Source organism: Nothobranchius furzeri, chromosome 7 (assembly GCF_043380555.1).
Source record: "Nothobranchius furzeri strain GRZ-AD chromosome 7, NfurGRZ-RIMD1, whole genome shotgun sequence".
In the NCBI taxonomy this organism is placed as follows: domain Eukaryota; kingdom Metazoa; phylum Chordata; class Actinopteri; order Cyprinodontiformes; family Nothobranchiidae; genus Nothobranchius; species Nothobranchius furzeri.
The window spans coordinates 45645770-45668802 of record NC_091747.1 but is presented as its reverse complement, the minus strand read 5'-3'; the positions used below and the strand labels follow the sequence as shown (position 1 = coordinate 45668802).

General features: G+C 40.6%; 3 protein-coding genes across 7 annotated transcripts in view; 1 reads left to right on the top strand and 2 right to left on the bottom strand.

Annotated features, from left to right (window-relative positions):
• fam49bb (family with sequence similarity 49 member Bb) overlaps positions 1-9349 on the bottom strand; it is a 40187-nt gene extending 30838 nt beyond the window's left edge. For both annotated transcript variants that reach the window (XM_015954708.3, XM_015954709.3), the window contains exon 1: positions 9215-9349. The gene's annotated coding sequence lies outside the window, so the exon portion shown is untranslated. The remainder of the gene's footprint in view (positions 1-9214) is intronic.
• Positions 9350-11520: 2171 nt separating this feature from the next.
• Positions 11521-13570, top strand: eef1a1l3 (eukaryotic translation elongation factor 1 alpha 1, like 3). The gene is made up of 7 exons (XM_015954711.3): positions 11521-11721; positions 11791-11970; positions 12034-12330; positions 12397-12547; positions 12626-12882; positions 12954-13188; positions 13253-13570. The coding sequence occupies exons 1-7, from the start codon at positions 11578-11580 to the stop codon at positions 13360-13362; spliced, it is 1374 nt and encodes a 457-aa protein (XP_015810197.3). The 5' UTR covers positions 11521-11577; the 3' UTR covers positions 13363-13570.
• A 2350-nt stretch (positions 13571-15920) lies between these two features.
• asap1b (ArfGAP with SH3 domain, ankyrin repeat and PH domain 1b) overlaps positions 15921-23033 on the bottom strand; it is a 79870-nt gene continuing 72757 nt past the window's right edge. For 2 of the 4 annotated variants that reach the window (XM_054751450.2, XM_054751451.2), the window contains 6 exons: positions 20732-20893; positions 19913-19991; positions 19773-19837; positions 19145-19692; positions 16119-16241; positions 15921-16037 (listed from right to left, as the gene is read on the bottom strand). In XM_054751450.2, coding sequence (XP_054607425.2) covers positions 15963-16037; positions 16119-16241; positions 19145-19692; positions 19773-19837; positions 19913-19991; positions 20732-20893 — 1052 coding nt within the window. In that variant the 3' untranslated portion in view covers positions 15921-15962. The remainder of the gene's footprint in view (positions 16038-16118; positions 16242-19144; positions 19693-19772; positions 19838-19912; positions 19992-20731; positions 20894-23033) is intronic. The other 2 variants (XM_054751452.2, XM_054751453.2) reach the window with 1 other exon arrangement.

Genomic DNA, 23033 nt, shown 5'->3' with positions numbered 1-23033 from the left:
AGCATTTCTGAGTCATTACAGTATAGTCACCGATATGAGCCAATACTACCATACCATACCATACCATAGTTTATTTATATAGCACGTTTAAAACGCAGCAAGGGAGCTGCCCAAAGTGCTGCGCAGGCTAAACCAAAACACAACCAATCTAAGCAACTAAAACAGAAGATAAAAATACCGATCAAAAGCAGATAAAACATGAGGAATACTAAGAACACATTAAAACAATAAAACACTAAAACGAGTCACTGTCTAAAAGTAAAAGTGGGTCTTTAAACGAGATTTAAAAACCACCAATGATGGAGCCTGCCGAACTTTAATGGGTAACGACTTCCACAGCTTTGGGGAAGCATTTAGAAATGCTCGTTCACCCCGTGATTTGTATCGCATCCATTACATTCCAGCCATGTTTGCCCTAATAACTAATAACTCCACGGTGCATGACCCATGTGATCTTTAGTAGATGGAATTACATCATCATAAATTTAGCTTAACATGAAAAAAAAAATTTTCTCTGGACAAGAAATAAACGATATGGCCCACCTCTAGATGAAAATTATTTTACATTAATTATTAATATAATTTAAAAGTGCCTGTGGGACACTTGATATATCTCTAGCTCTCACGTGTGTGTGTGTGTGTGTGTGTGTGTGTGTGTGTGTGTGTGTGTGTGTGTGTGTGTGTGTGTGTGCGTGTGCGTGTGCGTGTGCGTGTGTGTGTGTGTGTTAGCAGACAGCTGTACCAGTGTTGCTAAAGCTCAGACTGGTAAAGAATAGGCAATAAGGTTAAAGTTGGACAAGAATCAATATATTTTTATGCATTTAATCTACTGATTTATGTACATAATTTCTCAAGACAGCTTGAAGTGAGTTAGCTTGTAAATATTTTACAGGAGGAAAAATCGAGATGAATATCGTATATCGGAATTCAGCTAAAAGATAGAGATATAAGTTTTGGTGCATATCTCCCAGCCCTACGATATCAGCACAAACCATACATACTTTTACCTATTTTGTAGTGTGGAATGTATGAAAGGCTTGATCAAGTGATATTACTCAATCGGAACAAGAGCCAGTAACAGTAAGTATGAAAAAAATGACATTTTTTTTTAACCATTGGTTGCAAAAATGTGAACCTTAATTAACTGCTTATGATCGGAGATTTTTGATGCAGTCAGATATAATCCAATGCAGTGATTTTAGGCCGATATTGAATTACTTCCAATATTGATATCGGAATGGGATATCCCGATCTACTAACAAACAGATTCCCGATTTTTGTCTATGTCTGATTTATTTCAAGGAACTATAAATAATCATTTTCTCTTTTATTTCAAAATAACTTGAAAACTATTATTCTGGACGTAAAAACGTCCATTAGAAGTGCGTATTGTCAAAAATCTGGCGATACAATATATATCATAATACCGTGGGAGACGAAACCATAGGGATGGACGATATAGAAAAAAGCTTATCAATTAAAAATAAATAAAATCATATTGATCGATGGCAATAATTATTGAAAACTTAATAAAAAGTGTAGAAAAGATATTTTCAGTACAACCCTGGCCATTTTATGCCATTACTTTACTACAAAACAAGTTGGCTGCATTTCCAGACTTGGTTTTTATTGATTATCTGCCAATTTAGCAAACCACTGCTGTTTGTTTTGTCAGACTTGTAAGTATGAAAAATTTGCCACACTGAACTACTGTAACCTTTTTTCAGGACGGTTTCCTACACCTCTCCTTGCTGCAACATCTTGCTGTCTGTTTTGGTTTGAGAGTGGATGGCTTGGTGACAGAGCATGCCGGTGGCTGTGTTTTTGACTGGTTAGGTGTAAGCAATGACTCTAGTGTGAAGCTACCCAATAGGCTTTAATGAAAAAAGGAAACGTTGTATTGAAGTTTTAATTGATCCATTGCTTTTCTATTGCATCACATGTCTATCGATTGACATACATCATTACTGAATTAATTGTCCAGCTCTACAATATGATAAATCGCAATACATAGATGACATTTGCAATTTTTAAGACTGAGTTTAATTGGAAAACTCAGGCAAAACACTTCCAAGACACATCCAGTGTTATCACGAGATCTTGTTGTTCCGACATAATAAAGGCAGTAGCATCTGCCGCCACCTAGCAGTCGGAGTCTGAATTGCACCACACAAAAGAAACACAGTAAATGTTTGCATGTAAATTCAGAATTAAATAAAATTATTGTAAATATCGATTTATTATAACAATACATGTCACGATATTTCATGGCATCTATATTTTCTTACATCCCTATTGTCCATATTTAAGATCACTTCTTGTTAAATAGGGCAGGAACATTTTTAGATTTTTATTAAGTGTTAAATGCTGCATTTACTGACCAAAACGAATAAAAGTTTGATCTGTGGATTAGCCGATCACCAGTTTAGCCAATCATTAGCAAGTTTCCATCACATCTAAACTGTTTTAAATCTTTTAACATTGGTACAGTTTTGTATAATTACAGTGATGTATATTGATGATAAAAGCGGCAGTTTCAACACCACGTGCGGATGGAGGTTTGGTGCAGGGGTAGTAAAAATGGAGTTTCTACCACACTAATTTTCCATCTGCAGCAACACGCCTGCTCAGTGAGTCCACTGGCATGTAGGCAGAGACAGGGACATCGTGGCTGCTACAACAGGCCAAAATAATACATCTTACCGGAGAAATTATATACATGCAGGGGAAAATTCAACAGTAGGGCTGCAACAAACGATTATTTGGATAATCGATTAATCGGATGGGGTCTCGACACGATTAATCGGATTACATAGGGAAATTTTTAAAAACTGCCAGGGAAACGTTATTTTTCTCCTTCCTTCACTTTATTAAACACAACATTATTAGAAAACAGTTCAATAGCAGAAAAACAACATGCCATCACCTAAATTGTCTTATAAGGTGTATAGACAGAGACCCTAAGCTACATCTATCTGTGACCTAAAATGCTTGGTCCAAATTAAACAGCTTAAGGGCAATTCTCATCTGTTTTGTTTGATCTCATCTGTAGACATTTATTATTATTGGGGATGTCAAACAACTAATTTTTAAATGTAATTAAACATAGGCTGTGAATTAATCAAAATTAATCACTATTTCCAAAAATGACTGAAAAATACCAAATAAAACAAAAGTAAATGAATGCCATCCTCCTTGCGATGATGCCCTGGGCAACTGCCATAAAGTCACATCAAGAAATGCTGCTGATCATTCCAATGATCCCAAATAGACTCGCATTAGGCCACATGAAAGCAACTGAACCCAAAAATATATTAACCAGTATATAACTGCACTCTCACACAACACGCCTGCAGCAACAGTTAGGACTCCTCCCTCCCTTTTAAAAGCGTTTTTGCTTCTGAGGACATTGTGGTTGAAAAACCACATGTTAGTAGTCTGGCCCCGGTGTGATCAACCAGTTTCTGCGGGAATGTGACGGCGGAACCGGTTCGCAGCGGCGCGAGTCCCCCCCCCCCCCCCCCCCCCCGACTATCAAATAGCGTCGCGCTTACAATTTTATAGACTTTTTTTTACGAGCTTAGGGCATGTCTAGCCTGTGTAATAATCTGGGGCTTGGGTGAATCACTTTTGAAAAGTTTTTAACTTACCCGGACACCGAGCTCTCTCCTTCCTCGCTGATGATTCTGACATGCTTGCGTTTAAGACGCTGCATCATCACCGTAGTATCCCCGTGCCATGCTAAGTCTGACCTACAAACGTTGCATGTCTTCGCCTGATTTAACTGAAAATGCTCCCAAACTTTAGAAGTTTTAACTTTTTTTGGGTCTCGCTGCTTCTGCCATGTTCCTCTTACAAACACCTGCCGGCTCTCCACCGGTCTGCGCGCAACGGCGGGCGGGAGGGGAGGGGGCTTTTGGAAGAGTTGCGCAACACAACGAATCGATGACGCAATTCGTTGCCAACGCTTTTAGTAATCGATTTTCATCGAATTCATCGATTCGTTGTTGCAGCCCTATTCAACAGGTAGACTTTTTCAAGTCAGTTTTTCTGATCATGTGTGAAAGGTGTGGGTATTTCATTTTCCTCCCCTAGCCTGGCAAGCCAGACTAAATAAATGTATTATTTAGTCTGGCCACGCTCCATTGACGGCTCTCGGTTGTGGGGGCGGGTTCTACCGTTGTCTTTCAAATGATCTCCGCATTCCACTGGACAATGAATGTGACATACTCTTGTTTCAATCTGTTGCATCATCCCACCCACCAGGCATATAGAGTGCCCTGATTGGCCCACAAAGCGGATAAAGCTCTGTGATTTGTTCACTAAGCAGATAGAGCACTATGATTTGCCCACCATTATGGACCAATCACAGCTCTTTATGTGTTTGAAACCCCTCTAGAGAGTTGTGATTGGCTAGCCAGAGTCCTGGTAGGAGCTGCGGAGGTTCCAATGGAGCATGCCTAGACCAAACTTAGCAAAGCAAGAATTTCTCCCCAGTAAGGCTGTGCTATTTGTAGCTTTATGTTGACAGATTGAATGCAAGGTGCTCTTTGCTTTGTTTCCATGCCAGGGGTGAAGATGCTGCTGAAAATGAGGAGCAATGAAAATATGACAGCATCCTGCGTAAGGCCCTTAATCAGCCTGCAGGAAAGAGTGCATGCAAGATGTGAGCACACTCGGGGTTTCAGATGAGGCAACGCCCGACGATGGAGGTGAGAACGCTGAGAGGAATGCTCGAGTCGACCAGCATGGCCGATCACAAACTAGAACACACACGGAGTCACACACACCAGAGGCAAACATCAAGCACATACACTAGGGTTTCACAAAGCTCCAGACAAGGGGTTTGGGTCATTCAATGAGCCATCTACAGCAGGTAAGATACTAACTAATCATGACCTTTCCCCCAAAAAACTGTTTTGTCCAACTGATTATAACTAGTTTTATAATTGTGCCAAATAATCCTCCGCATGGAGAAATGAGCACACAGAAACGGGGTGATCAGTCAGGTCTACACACCGATGACTTGATGTCATTTTTTCATCTCTGATCTGCTCACAGACAAGAGCAGACACGTAGAAGAGCAATGCACGGAGGGTTTTTCTAAGGGGGGCACAAAGGAACAATAAAAAAATCAGGAGACCTGATTTCTGGATATGAAATGGAAAACTGGATGGAGCCATTTTCACGAGACCAACAGCAGACCTCAGATCATTTATATTATATGAATTACAGGAGGAGGATCTATGACCGGCAGAAAGTCACACAGAGGTTGGGTTGGTTTAAGCTTTTTGTTGTTTCATCACTCTGCTTTGTTACACAACTGTTCGTGGTATTGTGCCAACCTACCAAGAAGCATGAAAACAAGCCTTTCAACACAAAATAAGAAGCTCAAAGCTTAAAAACACCATTAAAAGCAGGTTGTTGGAAGGTGGTGTGGGGTTTAACGTGTGTGTATGACCACTTGTTGATAGTAATAAAGCAGTGGGTCAGACTGTAGCTAGCCTTATGCACTAACCATGGAAAACCCTTCACAGGGACGCAACAGCTCACATTATAAAGTCAGTAATAAGATATTGTGTAAGACCATTTAGAGGATTTTGCTGCAGGTTGGTTAAAAAAGCATTGTATGTGTGCAAACACTGGAAATATGATCATAATTGGTTAATCAGTAGCTGCACAGCATCCAACGCATGTATAGTTTGTAGGAAAAGGCCACACCAGAGCGCACCTGCAGGTCGGTACCTGCACTAGACGGATTTACAACACCGTGCCAAGAGGAGTAACCCTGATTTCTGACAAACTCAACGAAAGGGAGAAAACTCAGATTTTATATCAATTAATCAACATTAGGTTCATTTCTGTAACTTTTGTGACAGCTGCTGTTTTTTTGCCTCAGTAACCTAAAAGAGGAAGATTTTTATTTTAAGAGATATGTCACTGTCTATTTAGCTTCACTTTGGTATGACAGACAACATGTTTTACCATGTCTAACTTCTTACTACCATGGCACTAATCAGGCACTGTCATGTCCGCCAGCCGGCTTTATAAACTACAGAGGAGCAAAATACAATAAAGACAATTAAGTTCCCTTAGAGAAACAGTCGCCTCTTTCAGCACAATCAATGACAGACACAGTAAACGGGAATACATGAAAAATGAACTGAAATTACCTGAAGGAAGCTTATTTTTCTTCGTTTAACACTTACATTTATTGCCACAAACGTTTGAGGTTTGAAATTGATTTGCAACGTTTTGTCGTAAACACCAGAGCACAAGTCACCCTTTCTGCAGTACAGGCTAATCTAAAAAATCTGATTTCTTATTTTTTTATGTAGATGCCGTGATGCCAATTCCATGCGCCTGCCAATGACGTCATCATACTACGGCAATACCACTCAGCCAAAATATATTGCATCTCTTTTTTGATTTTGTTCTTCCACATATGTTTGGGAAAGAGTTTAGCTGTTGTGTTATTAAATTTGTGTTTCTTACTACTGAAACTTTTTTACAGTGGTAACATAACTTCCGTAAGTCGTATGTCCAACCAATCATCTAGTGTGACGTCATCAAAAGACGCAGGACCCTGAGCCGACCAGAAGGCAACATGGTGTCTATGACGTCCCCCAAAGATGCTAGACCCCCGCCCTGTGTACTTTAGACCCGATATTTATGGTTATATGTTACAAAGCCGTCAATATTTTTCAACGACTGGACATTATTTTATTCATTTTCAACATTTCAATGGATGTTTGCAGAGATTAACGGTAAAAATGCATATGTCACTTTAAAGCAGAAATCTGTGTTTCCAGCTAGAAGCAACGCCTCTTGTTCGTAAACGCGCAGCTCTAACCAGCCACCAGAACTGAAACTTTTAACTTTCAACTATTATTATTCTCATGTTATGTTGTTTATTCATAAAAATATATTAAAAGCTTACTTGTCTATAAGAAATGTCACAAACTCTGCATCAGTCTAGGTACATCCACAAACACGCACGCTCAGTGATTGACATCAAGAGGATGTCTAACACTATTGGCTAACGCTGAGCGCCGCTCAGTTCAAATTGCATTGGGCTCTACAAGACGGGGAGCAGGCTTAACAAAAAAATAAAAAAGATATACTGCCTACATTAAATAACCGAACAGGGTAAGACTATCACGTTTATGGATTTCTAAAAAGTCATACGTAATTCCTGACAACGACTGCTGAAGACAAATTGCCTACGATGTTTCTAAAATATCTTAAAACATTCGCTCTTGTGTCATTTGACTTTTGAACACGCCATTGCTGTGGTTGGGAAACTGAATCCAAATCATCCCATTTCTTGTTTTCATCAGCCAAAATTAGGGAAGCATCGATATGAAAGTTTTGGGCCGATACCAATATCAATTATCACCGTTATGGCCAATAACCGATATTTGTCGATAAAGATATACTGAAATGAATGCTTCTAAAAGCAGCAGATTTTGTATAGAATGAAAATTAATAAAGCCTAATTTACATTATTATGTACACACACATTTACAATTATGAGATGATTACAATCACTGTCACATGACTAAACAAAAACACATCAACCCCCTCACACTCTGAAACAGATAAACAAATGGAAACAAGATGGAAAAAATATCCGTTGTTAATATCGGCCCAGTTTTATTTATCGGACCGATACCAATATATTAAAAAATGACTAACATCAGCCAATACCGATACTGATGCAGTTATATTGTGCATAAGAACTGCAACTTTAGACAATGGTGTCAAGCAAACTTTGAACTAATTACATAATATGGATGACAAAGTTACCAGAGAATCGCAGGACCATACATGATTTTGGTGATTCATACGATAACAAACATGGATGTTTCCAAAAAGGTCTGGTTTATTTTTTGTTTTGTTAACCTCAGCTATAGATTTTACAGGTTATTATGACCTATATTTGTTTACTTGTTAAACAACTGGAAATCTGTGCATGTCCTTTATTTTGAAAGTTGATTGATGTTTTACACTGCCTTCATGTTTAACATCCTGTTTGGCTTGATTTGGAAGTGTTTCACATAACTAATGGTGTTGAAGTCTAATTTTTAACAGAGCGATGCGACACTTAACCCATGGGATGCATCCAAACACACTGGGGTGTAATGCCAGGGTTTCAGAGAAAATGGAATTGAAAGTTCAAAAATCTGGAATCAGAATGGGCCCAGAAAGCCGGAATTGGTGCATCTCCCTTTTACAGCCACACAGGTCTTGTATTTACCTACTGCTGCCTAATGTGGTCTAGCATGGAAACGGCACGAGTCCATTGAGACAAGTTTAATGATTAAACTACACTTTCACAATCTTTGAACAAATTCAGCTATCTGGATGTTTCACTTCCACTTTCAGAAGCTATTGCACAGACTGGGCAGGAAGGAGAAAACCTTCAGTTGCTTGCTATATGGTTCTGTGGTTAAATGGGCCATTTAAGCAACAAAGTGGCACGCATGTTACACTGATTAATCTTTAAATTAAATTAGGGTGTAAGAGAAGCCTGTGTATGGATCGAATTGCACAGCATTAAAATTAAATGTTTAATTTGGGTCTTTCTTTGTGTTATAGTTTTGTATATAACTAATCCTCTTACTCTGCTAATCGCTTTGAGAAGTGGGTAAATGGAAGAAATTAGGATCAGACTAATTAATTGTTATTTTACATTATAATTTATATTATATTAAATATAAAGCTCTGAAGATGTCCCAGCTGTCAGTGTGCATTTTCCGTACTGATGCATCCTTTTCAGTCATGATTTAAAGCCGAGTGTAGCTAATGTAGCTCAGGAGGGTCAAACACAGCTGACAGATAGCCTGGTTATGGGTCAACTGTGTAACGTTCAATGACTCTGTCCGAATAAGGGGAAAAGCAGCTTCATAGATTCGAGACTCCTGTGAGAAACAACCACCCGCTGATCTGAAAAAGAGGAAGTTAACGGTACAAGTACAGGATGCACCACGTTAATACTCATTTTCTCACATTATCTTGTTTTTACGCTACAAGTTAACATTAATAATGTGTATTTTTAGCCATCTTGAACGCGTTGGTGACTCATTCATTTAGCTAAATCTTACACAGAAAAACGAGCTTTGGTTAAAGGCAACCAGTGGGTGATAAAGGCGGAATAGACAAACCGAAAAAAGGCGATTAAAAGTAGGAAATATTTAGTGAATTTATTTACCTTGATGCTCTTTGGGGAACACGGGAGTCGACGTCTGGATACCACGCTGGAAGCAGTGGCGGTCCGGGCTAGAAAGAGAAGAAAAGCAATTTGCTGCCGCTGTTTCCTGGTTAGCTGTCCAGCGTCATTGTGGTGGAGGTGAGTTTGGTTTGTTACACCGCACTGCGCGGAATGACGCGAGTACCTAAACTCTATGAACTGACTAATGGGCCCGCCCATCCGCTGTACTCGTTCAAACAACATCTTCTCCATTTAGTAGTGGGAATTTCGATCCATTTTCAGGATTCGAATTACTTTGCTCAACTCATCGAAAAGAATTGGCTCTTTCGGCTCAGTTCAACATATAAAGTATAAATATTTACGTAAAACTTGTGATTGCACAATTATTTAAAATACAGTAATATGCAAAGTGACAATACCACCTTTTTAATTTTTAAATACAAATATTTTACCTCGTGTTTGCTAAACAATCTAAATGAGCAAAAGCTCAGAAACAAAACATAGTTTAAAGAAAGCTTACACCACCTAGTGGTTGGTTCCTCTACATGTTTTTAAAGGGACATTTCCTCACTAAAAAGTAAAAATTCACTTGAGATCCTCATTTTCAAGAGGCTGACTATCTTATTTTTACCGTTCCTATACATTTGTCTGTAATTAAACTCAATTCGATGCTTAATATATGACTTTTGTGATTCTAGTATATTTTACACATGGGGACAAAGGAGGTGCAAAAGGGTGGCAAAACTTGACCTCCCCGCTATTGAAGTGTGTTAAAATCGTCTTGTAAATGGTGCTAACAAAATTTCAACCAACATAATTTAAAGCTACTTCATGTGTCATTCTTTCTTCTAAGAACACAAAGACACATTTAGGTATGAATAAGATAACAATAAAGTAATAATTACAAAAGACAATTTCAGTAAAATCACTTGAACTAGCCGAGGGTACAGTAGTGATTTCAGCTGTCATTTGAAATGTCCTTAAAGACATAGAAGTAGGCAGATGGGGAGGGGAAAGCATGTTTTAAAAAAAATAAAAAAAATAAAAACAGTTCCAGTCATTCACTTAAAGGAGCTGGCTTGTTATTATGGCCCAGTCGTGACTGACACATCTATGGGATTACTACAGCTATTTATAAATCTCCTTGCTGCTTTGATCAGGGCTTCAAACCCTTAAGACCAATTTTAATATATCGTCCTTGAACTAGATATCATAAAACTGTTTACACAGCCATAGGACACATGAATAAGAAGCTAAACTAGATCCTCCTGGTGTTGTTCTTGTGTTTCATGACCACCAAGTTAAAGCCATTTTACTTTCTGTTTTCATTTAACTAAAATCCAAATGAGCAACTTTGGCTTTGACACATCATCAATTATAAAAAACAGTTGTTATTATTATTATTATTATGTTTTTATATACTGACTTATATAACAACATCTCAGTGTTTTTTATTAATTAAATTAAGTTGTGATGAATGGGTCTTTGAACAACTTCATTTGGAGGAATACACTTGAATTCTGATTGGATTGACAAGCTAGCAGCAAGTTTGAGTAAAATCAAGACTAAAGTGCTTTGCTACCATCTAAAAACAAAATACTCTTAAAGATTTATGAAGTTTTTGAATCAGATATCAACAACATTTAAACAACCTATTTACCATTAAAAATGTTTTGTATTTTTTGTTTTTTAAGAGGCATTTAGGGTGATTAAATATATCAAAATTGATATAACTTCAAAAAGGATGCGTACCACTAATGTTTCACTTTTCATCTAAATTTATATATTTTTTGAATTGTTTTAGTTTAGTTGTTTGTTGAGTACATATCTTCATAAGACACCTGCTAGTTAAAGTTATCTTAGCAAAAGATAAAAGAATATAGGTAGAAAATAACTTATCTAATTACATCTTCTCTGCTCCAAAACTGACTATTTTGACTCGTTGACAATGACAATTTCCTAAACGTGTTCATTCGTGTTTTTATTTTATTTTCTGCTTCATGATGAGTCAGTGTTTGACACGCTCCACATGAAACACCTGGATAAAGCTGAGATTAACATCTGATTCACTGTAAAACGCTCCAACGGTGTCCAGCTGCTGCTTTATTTTCTCTAAACAAAGATCAAAATGAACTTTTGTTATTTTTTCACAACATAAATGAACTGATCTGTTTATTCTTCACCATTGTCCTGGATCCCCGTTCTTTTGTCCTTTTCTGTCACCCTGACACCAATTAAGCCTAATTAAGCAGCACAGCTGCCTTGAGTTAAGCATTCCTATAAAGGCACTCTGAAAAACCCATTCTGGTCTGTTTCATAGAAGAATCTAGAAAAGTGTGTGAGTTATTAAGTAACCTTCAATTATGCCAACAGAGAAGACCCACGTTAACGTGGTCATCATCGGCCATGTGGACAGCGGGAAGTCCACCACCACAGGACACCTTGTCTACAAGTGTGGAGGTGTCGATCAGAGGAAGCTGGAGAAGTTTGAGAAGGCGGCAGCACAGGTGAGAAGCCGAAACGAGGTATTAAAAGGCACTGCAATGTGTGTTCTTATGCTTTAATTTACTTAAAAGATGGGAAAGAGTTCCTTCAAGTTCGCCTGGCTGCTGGACAAGCTGAAGGCCGAGCGGGAGCGAGGGATCACTATCGACATCTCTCTGCTGAAGTTTAACACCCAGAAATACAGCATGACCATCATTGATGCGCCGGGCCACCGTGACTTCATCAAAAACATGATAACTGGAACGTCTCAGGTAAATATTAAGAACTGAAGGTGCATTTTCTCTGATTTTAGTTACAGCTCTGGTCTCTTTTAGGCTGATGTTGCCCTTTTGGTAGTTTCTGCTGCCAAAGGTGAATACGAAGCCGGTGTGTCTAGAAGTGGACAGACAAGAGAACATGCCTTGTTGGCCTACACCCTGGGCGTCAAGCAAATAATCGTCTGTGTCAACAAGATGGACACGACTGAGCCACCGTACAGCCAGAAACGATATGACGAAGTGGTGCGAGGAGTGAAGGTCTTCCTAAGGAAGATTGGTTATGATGTCACGGCGGTACCGTTCATTCCCATCTCTGGCTGGACAGGAGAGAACATGATCACTCCAACTCAAAAGGCAAGTGCTCATGGCTTGAAGCTACCAGATGTTGAGGTGATTTTTGTTGATCTAAGCTGTGTGCAGATGCCGTGGTACCAAGGATGGAAAGCTCGGCGCCGGGAAGGAACTGCAAGTGGGAAAACTCTCCTTGATGTCCTGGACTCCATTAACCCACCTGTACGCACGGTTAACAAGCCACTACGGCTGCCTCTGCAGGACGTGTACAAAATCGGAGGTTAGATATGAATGCATAAAGTTTGTGGCTTGAACTTTAATACGGTGTCCATGTTGAATAATTTGGTGACTTTTCCAGGCGTTGGCACAGTTCCAGTGGGCAAGATTGAGACTGGGATCCTTAAACCCGGCATGACCCTGATGTTCTCCCCTGCTAAGCTTACAGCAGAAGTCAAGTCCATCGAGATGCACCACCAGGGCCTGGACACGGCTCTCCCAGGGCACAATGTTGGCTTCAACATCAAAAACGTATCAGTCAAAAACCTGCATAGAGGAGACGTGGCTGGGAACGCTCAGCAGGATCCTCCATCAGATGTCCGCAGCTTTGAAGCTCAGGTTTGGATTTAAAAAATGAATAAAATCCCGCGAAGCATTTAGTTTCCAGACTTGAACATGATCTCCAACAGGTGATCATCCTGAACCATCCAGGGAAGATAAAAAGTGGCTACTCCCCTGTGCTCGACTGCCACACTGCACACGTCACCTGCCGCTTTGCAGAGCTGAAGGAGAAGCTTGACCGCCGTACGGGCAGGAAGCTGGAGGACCACCCTCAGATCCTGATGTCTGGAGATGCTGCTACAGTCAAAATGGTTCCTGCAAAGCCCATGTGTGTGGAGAGCTTTTTCAACTACCCTCCTTTAGGTACAGCACTCTTATTTAACATTTTTGCCATGTTGGACATTTTCTAACAGTTTCCTCTTAACAGGTCGCTTTGCAGCCAGAGACCTGAAGCAGACAGTTGCTGTAGGAGTCATCAAGTCAGTGGAGAAAGACCAGGGGTCAAAGTCTTCACACAAAACCCAAGTGGCCAAATGAGTCAGAATTGGTCACACCTTTCTTTGTACAGTTAAATGTGATTTGAGGAGAGAAAGCTTTAAGTTGAGGGAATTGGTTTAAAGTGCAATTATGTGTGGTTATAAAGTTGAACTTAAGTTCTTTCAAAAACTGTAGGAAAAAAAATTAAAGTTGAGTAAAGTGTTCTGTTAAACAAAATGTTTAAGTTAATAAAACTTCTGCTTGTTAAGGTGGAACAAGTCATTGATTACAAATGTTTAAAAATGTGTTTAAAAATGCAATTCAGCTGGGAGTTTGCATCGAGGTTAAAACTAAAGGCACAAATAAATTCCTAGCGGGGGGGACATTTATCTATTGGTTTAAAGAATTTCTTTGATTATGCATTAAAGACTGGTATGCCAAGAAAAAATAATAAGAAATGGCATTTAATGGCTAAAACCATGTTCAAAAAATGTTGTATGGTTAAAAGTATAAGCAAATATGGTGTTGCAAGCTGACTCAAGTGGAAATGTAAACTAATGCATGCTAAAACTGGTCTGAGCTATTTTAAGTGAAATCCAGCAAAGATGAACAAGGTTAAGACTTAACAGTGCACTATGTAAGAATTGAAAATTTTGCGGAAAGAAAATCCCAAAAATCTTGGTTGCAATCATTTAGGAAGAGGTTGAACTGAAACATTTCATATCGAGCAGGCTGTAGGGATGATCAATTTCTCCTTTCCCAAAAAAGTAGCTACCATTTACTATCGGTGTGGGGTTGTCTCCTGCAAGCTAATGCTGCAGCGCCCACTATTGTAATTTGATAAATGCCGGCCAAAAGCTTGAGTTTAAAGTAGTTGCGGTAACATTTTACAAGATGCCATTTTTACTTCGACAAAATGCACCTTTAATGCAACAATAACCTCACACTGAATGCCATAAAGATCAACAGTGCTACCACGCAATGCTTGTTTGCAGTTTCAGGAATTGTGCTGAAAGTGTGATTTTGGGCTTAAGGATACTAGGGACTATTGTAAATCCTATCTTTTATCAAACAGTAGGGTCTTTACATGTTTCTGCTTAGAGCTACAACTTCCAGGAGAAGCTGATGTAACCGGATTTCTCTTCCGTTAACCTGGGGCCCTCTGTCCATATGTGGACAGTGGCTCCTCGCACTGTAAAATTTCACTCAACTTGGACCTTTTTGATTTATAGATGCATGATATTTACATTTTTATTTGTAATTTTGTTTTCATTAACGAGTGCAGAATAGCTAGATTTTTTAAAATCACATCAAACACAAGTTCGGGTCTCAGAGGCAACCGTAGTTTTTAAATAAAACTTCTGATTAAAAGTCTTCATTTAGAAAATTTTTTTATCAACTCAAAGCTTCAAATGAACCATTGCAGACTTTATAAGAATCAAAACCAGTAAAGGATCAAACTCAGAGCGTTTAAGTGCAGCATTTTCCTTTTTATTGATACAATGGGTTTGTTCCTTAAACATGGGAAGAACTGCAAGTCTGAGGACTGGGTGAAAACACAGTCTCCAACCTTCATCTGAGAGACATTTCTGGTTTACAGGCAACCTGGAAAGGTTCTGAATCCAGTCACATGGAATGAAATTACACAAATCAAAGTTAAAAAATAAAAATTCAAGCTCATGAGGGTTTACAAGACACTGAACTGTGAACACAGGTTGTGAAATTTCCTAGCCTGTGGGAAAATCAAGTTATTGCTAAGATGTCCTCTTCAGGTTCCCGTACTTGTGGATGATAGTGGCTTAAACTACAGGATACATTTCTTTTAATATCAATAGTGGCTCTTCAAACCCTGAGGTGTTTGAACGCAGCACTCCACTCGTTTCCAGTCGTTACACCATGCACAGAAAAAAGGGCTGCTGAGATGGCGTTGAGTTCACACACACACACGCACGCACACACACACACAGTGAACAGTGTAACAAGGAGTAAATTAGTGACCTACAGTGAACCACAGGCTTTGATGTTCCACCACACAGTAGCAGCAGGTTTCTGTACGGTAAAAACAACCAGAGTACACACAAAGCAAGCAAGAAACGGAGAACGTTTCATGGAGGGGGCGTGGGGGGGTCCGATCCGCCTCTCCGGTCAGCTGTGGGGATAAACAGGAATGCCAGACACAAATAATGACCTATTTCACATTCCATTTCATATTTGTCCTGTTTTTTTACTCACCGGCCGCTAAATGAACACCGATAAAATCCAGACTCTGCTGACCTGATGCTTCATCCAACAGGCAGAGCGCAACGGCACATGTTTTGTACAATAAAACATGTATATACACTCACACACAAATATATCTATTTACATACATATATATATGTACACAGGAACAGCATCAACATAGACTTTTGAAGGTAAGTGCTAGAGGCTTTGAGAGTGGCTCTGTCTCAGCCATGCTATACGGTTAAGATAATACTGGTAGAGGAAGAATACACACATTCTTTGTACAGCATGGATGTGGCATCCAGGTCTAGAGGAGTTTTCTTGATTCGTTATTCTGTTTATTTTTCTTTTTCACCTGTCATGTGATCAGGGGTTGTATTACTGTTTAATAGGTATTTACATGGTTTAAAGGTAGTGCAAGTCTGTCTGTCTGACTGTCAGTCACTTAAAATGTGCACAAAAGACATGGGGAACACCCCTTTTCTGTCCGGATCTCCTTCGATGTGTCCGATCTGGGAGGAAAAGGGGGAAGGGGGTGAGTGCGATTCGTTTTTGCTGATTAGACAAAGAGGAGTTATTAAAACACCACTCACCCACCACTCCTGGTCCTCCTCTCCTGTAACTATGATCACCTCTCCTTCCACAAACGTCAGCTCGTCATCGTTATCCGCCTGGCAGTCGTAGATCGTCTTCACCCGACGGGTTTTATTCTTCCCCTGAACACCAAGGAAAGCAGAATTATCATATAAAAACTTTTTTCTGTTATCTTCTCCCCCCCCCCCCACCCCCCGTGCTTTAATGCTTTTCACTCATCTCCACTCTGGTCTAATTAGCCACCAACTCAATTAGGTCAACTACTCAACAGGGGAAGTATCACAGCAAGTTCTGATAAAAAAAACTGATAAATTGTGGTTAACAGAAAATACAAAAAAATTTAATTGTAACTGAAACAATTCCTTTGTAAAATTTTAGAATAAAATCTGAGAAACTGAGGAAAAAGCTCAAATAAAGGAATATTAATCTGTTAGGATTTAATAAATGTGTATAAATGTGTTTTCAAAGTATATTTTTGAGATAAGAAATTTGAGCCTATAAAAATGTTTGATCCTCCTCAGAACAGACATAGGAAATAAAGAGAAAGATTAGCCTGAAGAATCAGCTAATTCTTCAACTTTGATTTCAGTGAAAAAAATCCATTCATGTCGATAAAAAAAGGAGAAATTGTAAACAAAATTATAACGACACAAATATTGCAGTTTTAAAAAGGGAACTATGCTGTTTTGAATTTTAGCACCCCCTAGTGTCCGTTTGAAGAACTGAAACCTCCTTGCTGTGCATTCGTCTTTTTAGCACTTTATTCTAACATCTGAAATGTCTCCCCATCCTTCATTAGTGTCTACAGATGTGATTCATCACTAAATTAAACAAATCAGCTGTTCATGATCTAAAACATGCAGGAAACATGCTGGAAGCAGACTGCAGCGACAGGTATGTCCGCTCTTTTTGTTTTCTACGTTTCAACAGAGCGGCCACTAGCCTGAAGTTGCAAGTGGTAGAGCCCTGCACGGGCCTAAAATCTGAGCCCGTGTCCGGCCCGGCCCGAGGGGGTGGAGCCCCAGCCCGACCCGGCCCGAAAAGGTTTTCAGGATTCTCTGGCACGGCCCGAGCCCAAGCCCGACTTTTTTTAACCAACTAAATGAAAACAAAGTGCGTCAATCCTGACCAATGTGTTAAAAGATGTGCAGGATCCGAGCGTCGCAGAAGCGCATGCGGGAAGCTTCCCACTGAAGCGAGTGTTTTCCAAACCCTGTCTCTCAGAGAGACTTGTCACTTAGAAAATGTTCCCTGATTATGAAACTTTGGCTGAATAGCGCTTGTTCCTGTCTCCAATGTGCGACACATCCAGGAGCCGTCTGAGGAGAAGCCCAGAATCTCACATCCTCTTCAGCTCATGAGCGCATATGATTACGCACAAGCGTGACCCAACACGGTCTCACAGTAAGACCGGGTTGGAACTGTTCAGGTTTACGCAGACAATCTTCACATAGAATTGACTTACAGATATAAAATTAATTCAGTAAAATATAAAGCATTTTATTTAAATATCCATTCATTATTTTACAAGCACATCGGCAGATGGATGGAAGAGCCGCGGGTTGCCGATCCCTGCTCTAGTTCAAGATATCATTAAAATTCCAAAAGTGCTGAAAAGATTAAAAATGGGGCTTTCCGTGCATATACAATACATTACGGTAGCCACCGGGATTCCCTGTCTTGAGCGCAACGAATCACAACACAGATTCAGAGACGTGCGAGTTTGTCATCCAAAATGCTCCGTTTTATAACTTTTGAATGGTTGATCAGATTCAAATAATTCCAACGGTTCCTAAAAGTACATAAAAGCAGCTTTCCAACGATCTATAGCATGAAGCAATCAGAGTTAGAGATAATATCGCTACGAGGGGAAATCCTGCTGTACAGCCTGATTGAAACGGAGCGCAGCACTGCCGTGAAAGCGGATAACCTATAAAATGACATGTTGAGGACGCAAACTCAATACATCTCTTTTATTGTGAGGTAATAATTTCTCCGAGTTTTGCGGTTGCGGGCGGGAGTAGACATGCACGCTGCAGGTGCGGGCGGGAGTAGACATGCACGCTGCAGGTGCGGGCGGGAGTAGACATGCACGCTGCAGGTGCGGGCGGGAGTGTAACACACACGTTGCGGTTGCAGGCTGTAATGGTCAGAAATTCAGCGGGAGCGGAGCGGGATGAAGAAAACAGTCCCGCACAGGGCTCTACTGCTGCGTTTAAGTGTTTTAATTTTTTTAATGATTTCGAATAAAAATAAAGGCGCCCGGCCCGGCCCGTGTCTGAGGTAATTACACAGTCGTTGGCCCGAAGCCCGGCCCGAGGGCCGTCGGGCCGGGCCGACCCGAGGGCCTAGGGCTTCAGTGCAGGGCTCTAGCAAGTGGAATATTCTGGCCACAGAGGGCGATAAGGGCTGAGTGGCCTTTCATTAACCATGTAAGGCAGGGCTATTCAATTCTGGGCATCGAGGGCCGGTATCGCGCCCATTTTAGTGGTTTCTCTAGTCCAACACACTTGATTCAATGACTGAATCACCTGGGCAGCAGATAATCAGGCTCTGCAGAAGCCTGTTAATCACCTGCTGATTTAAATCAGGTGTGTTGAAACAGGGTTAAAACCAAACGTGCTGGATACCGGCCCTCAAGGTACGGAATTGAATAGCCCCACTGTAAAGAGTCATTTTAGCAAATACTAGCTCAAGAAAACTATTTAAAAGTATTCAAAAGTTGCAAAGTATCCCTTTAATGTATCAATAGTGTCTCAAGTATGACTTTTATTGTGAAAATTCCTGTATTTTCCCTGAATTTCCTGTATGGAAAAGGCCTTCTAAAACTGGTGAATGTTTAATACATCAAACAAGATTGAACCAATCTATTTTCCTATGGGGACAGGAAATTTTATGATCAGTTTATCATATTTATAATATTTTACTGTCTTTATCACCTAATATAGTAAATGAGTATCGTTAGGCTCCGACTTGATCAGTAAATGAACAAAAACGACACCGAAACGAATAAACGCATCCATACTGTGTTGATCTTCCTTGGGAGGGGGACAGGGGTCTCAGCGGTCCCTGGCGGGGTCCCGTTGGTGTCCTCGGCAGATTGCTGGGATGGAGCTGCTATATCTGCCTGCTGATTAGGTGATGGGGAGTCTTGTGGCTGAGGCTGAGCTGGAGGGGTAGGTGTAGGCGGAGGTGGAGGCTGTGTTTGTGGCCTCTGTGCGGACTCTCCAGGCGCCGGCCTCGAAGTGGGCTCTACAGTCCCTGGTTTGGGGGGGATGTCAGCAAGGTGGGGTTTGGGAGGGAGGTCTTTGAGCTGCGGTTTAGGCGGCAGGTCTCCCAGCTGAGGTTTAGGAGGGAGGTCGGAGAGCTGCGGCTTCGGAGGAAGTTCTCCTGGTTTTGGGGGGAGTTCAGACACCTGCGGTTTGGGGGGCAGCTCACCCGGCTGAGGCCGGTCCCCCAGAGGAGCTTTATGAATGGTTTCAGTTGATGGAGGGGACTTCTGGAAGACCTCTGGAGGAAGGCTGGGCTTATCCACAGACGGATGGTGTATGGTGTCGATCTTACGCAACGCCACTGGACACAGAATCAGGTAAAAAGACGTTAAAATACAAATAAGATGCTTTAAACACACTGAAAAGTGACTAAAATCTTACCTTTCTGAGGTAGTTTGGGAAGAACCCTTGGACCAAGTGTAGACTTTGTGTTGCTTGAAGTAGTGCTGGGAAAGGATGTTGAGATGTACTCAAACAGAAAAAGAGACATTTCACAGCAAAAAGACCTCAGCGAGCATTACCTTTGCTGCTGAGGAATCCCTTCAAACTTGTTGGAAACAGGAGACATCTTAGTGACCGGAGGAGGGGTGGAGTCGCTCCCTAAAAGTTTAACATCGGCAACAACAAACTTCAGACCGCACCAGAGCAGCAGTGGAGGAATTAATCTGGTATAAATATGGAAATTAATAAACATGCTGTGATGGTTAAATAAAACAATGAGGGAAACGTCATCTGGCTGAGTTCTCCATGAGCTCATCTTTCTTTGTTGTGGCTTTTAAAGTATTTCATTTGCTGGGCTGGGTGTGGATGTAGGTGTGGCGTAGGAAGGTTCTTAATGATAAAAACTAAAATATATTAATCTAAAAGTAAATGGAGCCATTTTAATGTTTTTTCTTTGTTTTGCTTAGTATCTGCAGGTTTGTGCTTCTGAGAAAATAGAGCTGCATCGTCTGCATAAAGTAAAACCTGGAAAACTCTACAATAGATGCACTGACTTAAGATTTAATAGGAATCATTTAAAAATATATATATTGAAATACTGAACTAAAATGCTGAACTAATTATTAGTAATGAAATTAACTGCCCTTATTTCAATGTTTTATGGTGTTTAATAAATAGAAAAGTCCAAAAATGTCAAGCAGGGACAGAAAACGGACTAAATAAAGGTTCTAATAAAGTTCTACAACCTTTGTTTATATGTAAACAAAATATTATTTTATTTATTTAAGCTCTAAAAAAATAGAAATTTGAAAGCTGAGCTTTATAATTTGCCCTACTTTCCTAACTGGGGTGAAATATGAAATAACCAACTATACTGTTTATGTGTGCTTGCGTCTCACCCCCGGTTAATCCCCCTTTACTGTGCGGACTGTGAGAGAGCGGGCTGGGCGGGTCGGACAGGGTGCGTTTGTGTCCAGGAGGGGGGGGTGGAGGTCTCTTCTTGGACAGGGTGGAGCTGCCTCCTGGTGTGAGTGTGGAGGGAGGGCCGGATGGGGGAGGAGCTAGAGGAGCGATACATAACACACACACGAGGCGATGAGGTCAATCCCCCAAAAAACAAATGAACACATAAATAGAAAATATATCTAAATAAAACACAGATAATAAAAGAGAGACCGGACAGGAAAGTGAGAACCAAACATGACTGATGGGATGGAAGCGTACAGAGGAACGCGATGATCCTGGCTTCATTAGTGTTTATTTAAATCTGAATCTGGTTCTAGCGAGACCCTAAAGCACTCACTGGTCACTAATGTAGAGAAAAGTAAGATGAAAGCAGCCGATAGAGAGCTCAGCCAGAGAGGAATCAGCTGTGGGTCAGAGTTTACAGCTCAACGATGACAGGTCATGCCACAAATTCTAATAGCTCCATCCTGATTGGTCTAAACAATAAAGAGATAGCTCAGATCTTTTAAAATGATAAACAATAAATAGTTCTATGATCAACCTCAGGACTGATAGGCTAACGGCTAGCCCCAGCAGAGGTTGCTGCCATCTTGAAACAATTCCTGTCCCAACAATTAACCAGCATAGGCTGATGTCACATGCTACCCACAATGCACTGCAAGAGTCTCCAACCACACTGGTGGAGGTGCTAACAAAACATTTAGCATTCAGCTAAGAAAAGTGCTCGTCGGATTACTTGATAAAACGACATATGAAGGTTCATATTTTTATAATGACATTGATGCATCATATAAAAATATGTAAATAATTTCATTTAACAATCCAATTTGACAGTTTTTCAACCATTCAGTCGTTTAAATTTAAAAGTTTCTATGATTTTTACATGAATCAGCTCCATGTCCTGAAGTTAAGCAAATGCTAAACATTAGAAGTTTCTCAGTAAATGAAAGAAATATTTACCAAATTTTTGCCAGTTTTACCAATGAGGACAACAAATTGTCATGGCAACAATCCTTCTACATCCTTCTAGTGTTCAGTTTAAGACTGTGGTTCACTTGCGTTAACCGTAGGGGTTGCATGACTTAATTTTTTTTAAAGTCGACAGTCAAGTAATAAAAATCGAGTCGACTTCGACTAGTCGTTGATGATGTCATACACCTGAAGCGGCGCCGGGGGGTGGGGGGGTTCGTTTGGTTCGCTAGAGTTTTTGACAATTAAAATTGCGCACACATTTTCAAAGTTAAACACATCTCTTAACAACGGTAGTTTCTGCATATATACTGTTCCTGCTTCAGCCCTCTCCCCCCTCCCCCTGCGCAGCGGCCGCAAACTCACTGATGCGCCTGCAGCCTCTCAGAGTTCCTGCTGCTCTAAACATTAAAATAATTATTTCATTTTCTGTTCCTCACTTCTGATTACCTTCAATGGTGTCAGTTTGTTGCAACCAGCAGGTACAAAAACTTACTTGTTTTTATTTGACTATTTTTCTGTCCTGTATCTGTTTATCTTCCTGCATCTCCTCGCAATCCTAAAAAAAAAACTGCTACCTGGGTTCATCTATATTCACCTCATGAGATACCTTTGAACTGCAGTTCTAAAAGATCCACCGACCGCAAAAACAGCGGAGTGCTCGTCGGCCGCAGTGTGTCACCGGAGGACAAAACAGATGATGCGCCCCGCACCACAGCAGCGGGGTGCATCAGGCAAAAATAAAAGACAGAAAACATAAAAGGAAATGAGCAGACATGAACGATCACGTTAAATTTGTTTTTGAGTGGTGACACCTGATTTGATAATGTTACTGTGGCCGTGCTCAGGACGCAGATGTCTGGAGCGCGTCAACGATCAGAGCTTTGCATGCGCAAGCTGGTTAAGATTAGGATGGGGTGAGGGGAAGGTTAAATTGCAAGAGGGAAAAGGTCACAATTTGGTTAAATGTCCGTTTTACGGTGGGTGTCAGTACCGACGCTCTGGCACAGTGCGTCGCCTCCGCCTCGATCCAGATGCGCAGGGGCTCATCACCTGCTGTCTTTTCCGAGGACTGCATCTTGTCATTATCACGTGACAGCGACTAGTCGATGACAGGCATAAAAAGTCACTACAGAGCAGTGAAGTCGACTAGTCGAGTAGTCGACTAGTTCATACAACCCCTAGTTAACCGTGACTGGTGTGTTTGCACCTCCAACAATGTGGTGTTGAACTTGTTGCTATGGTTGCATAGCTCCTCCAAAGGGC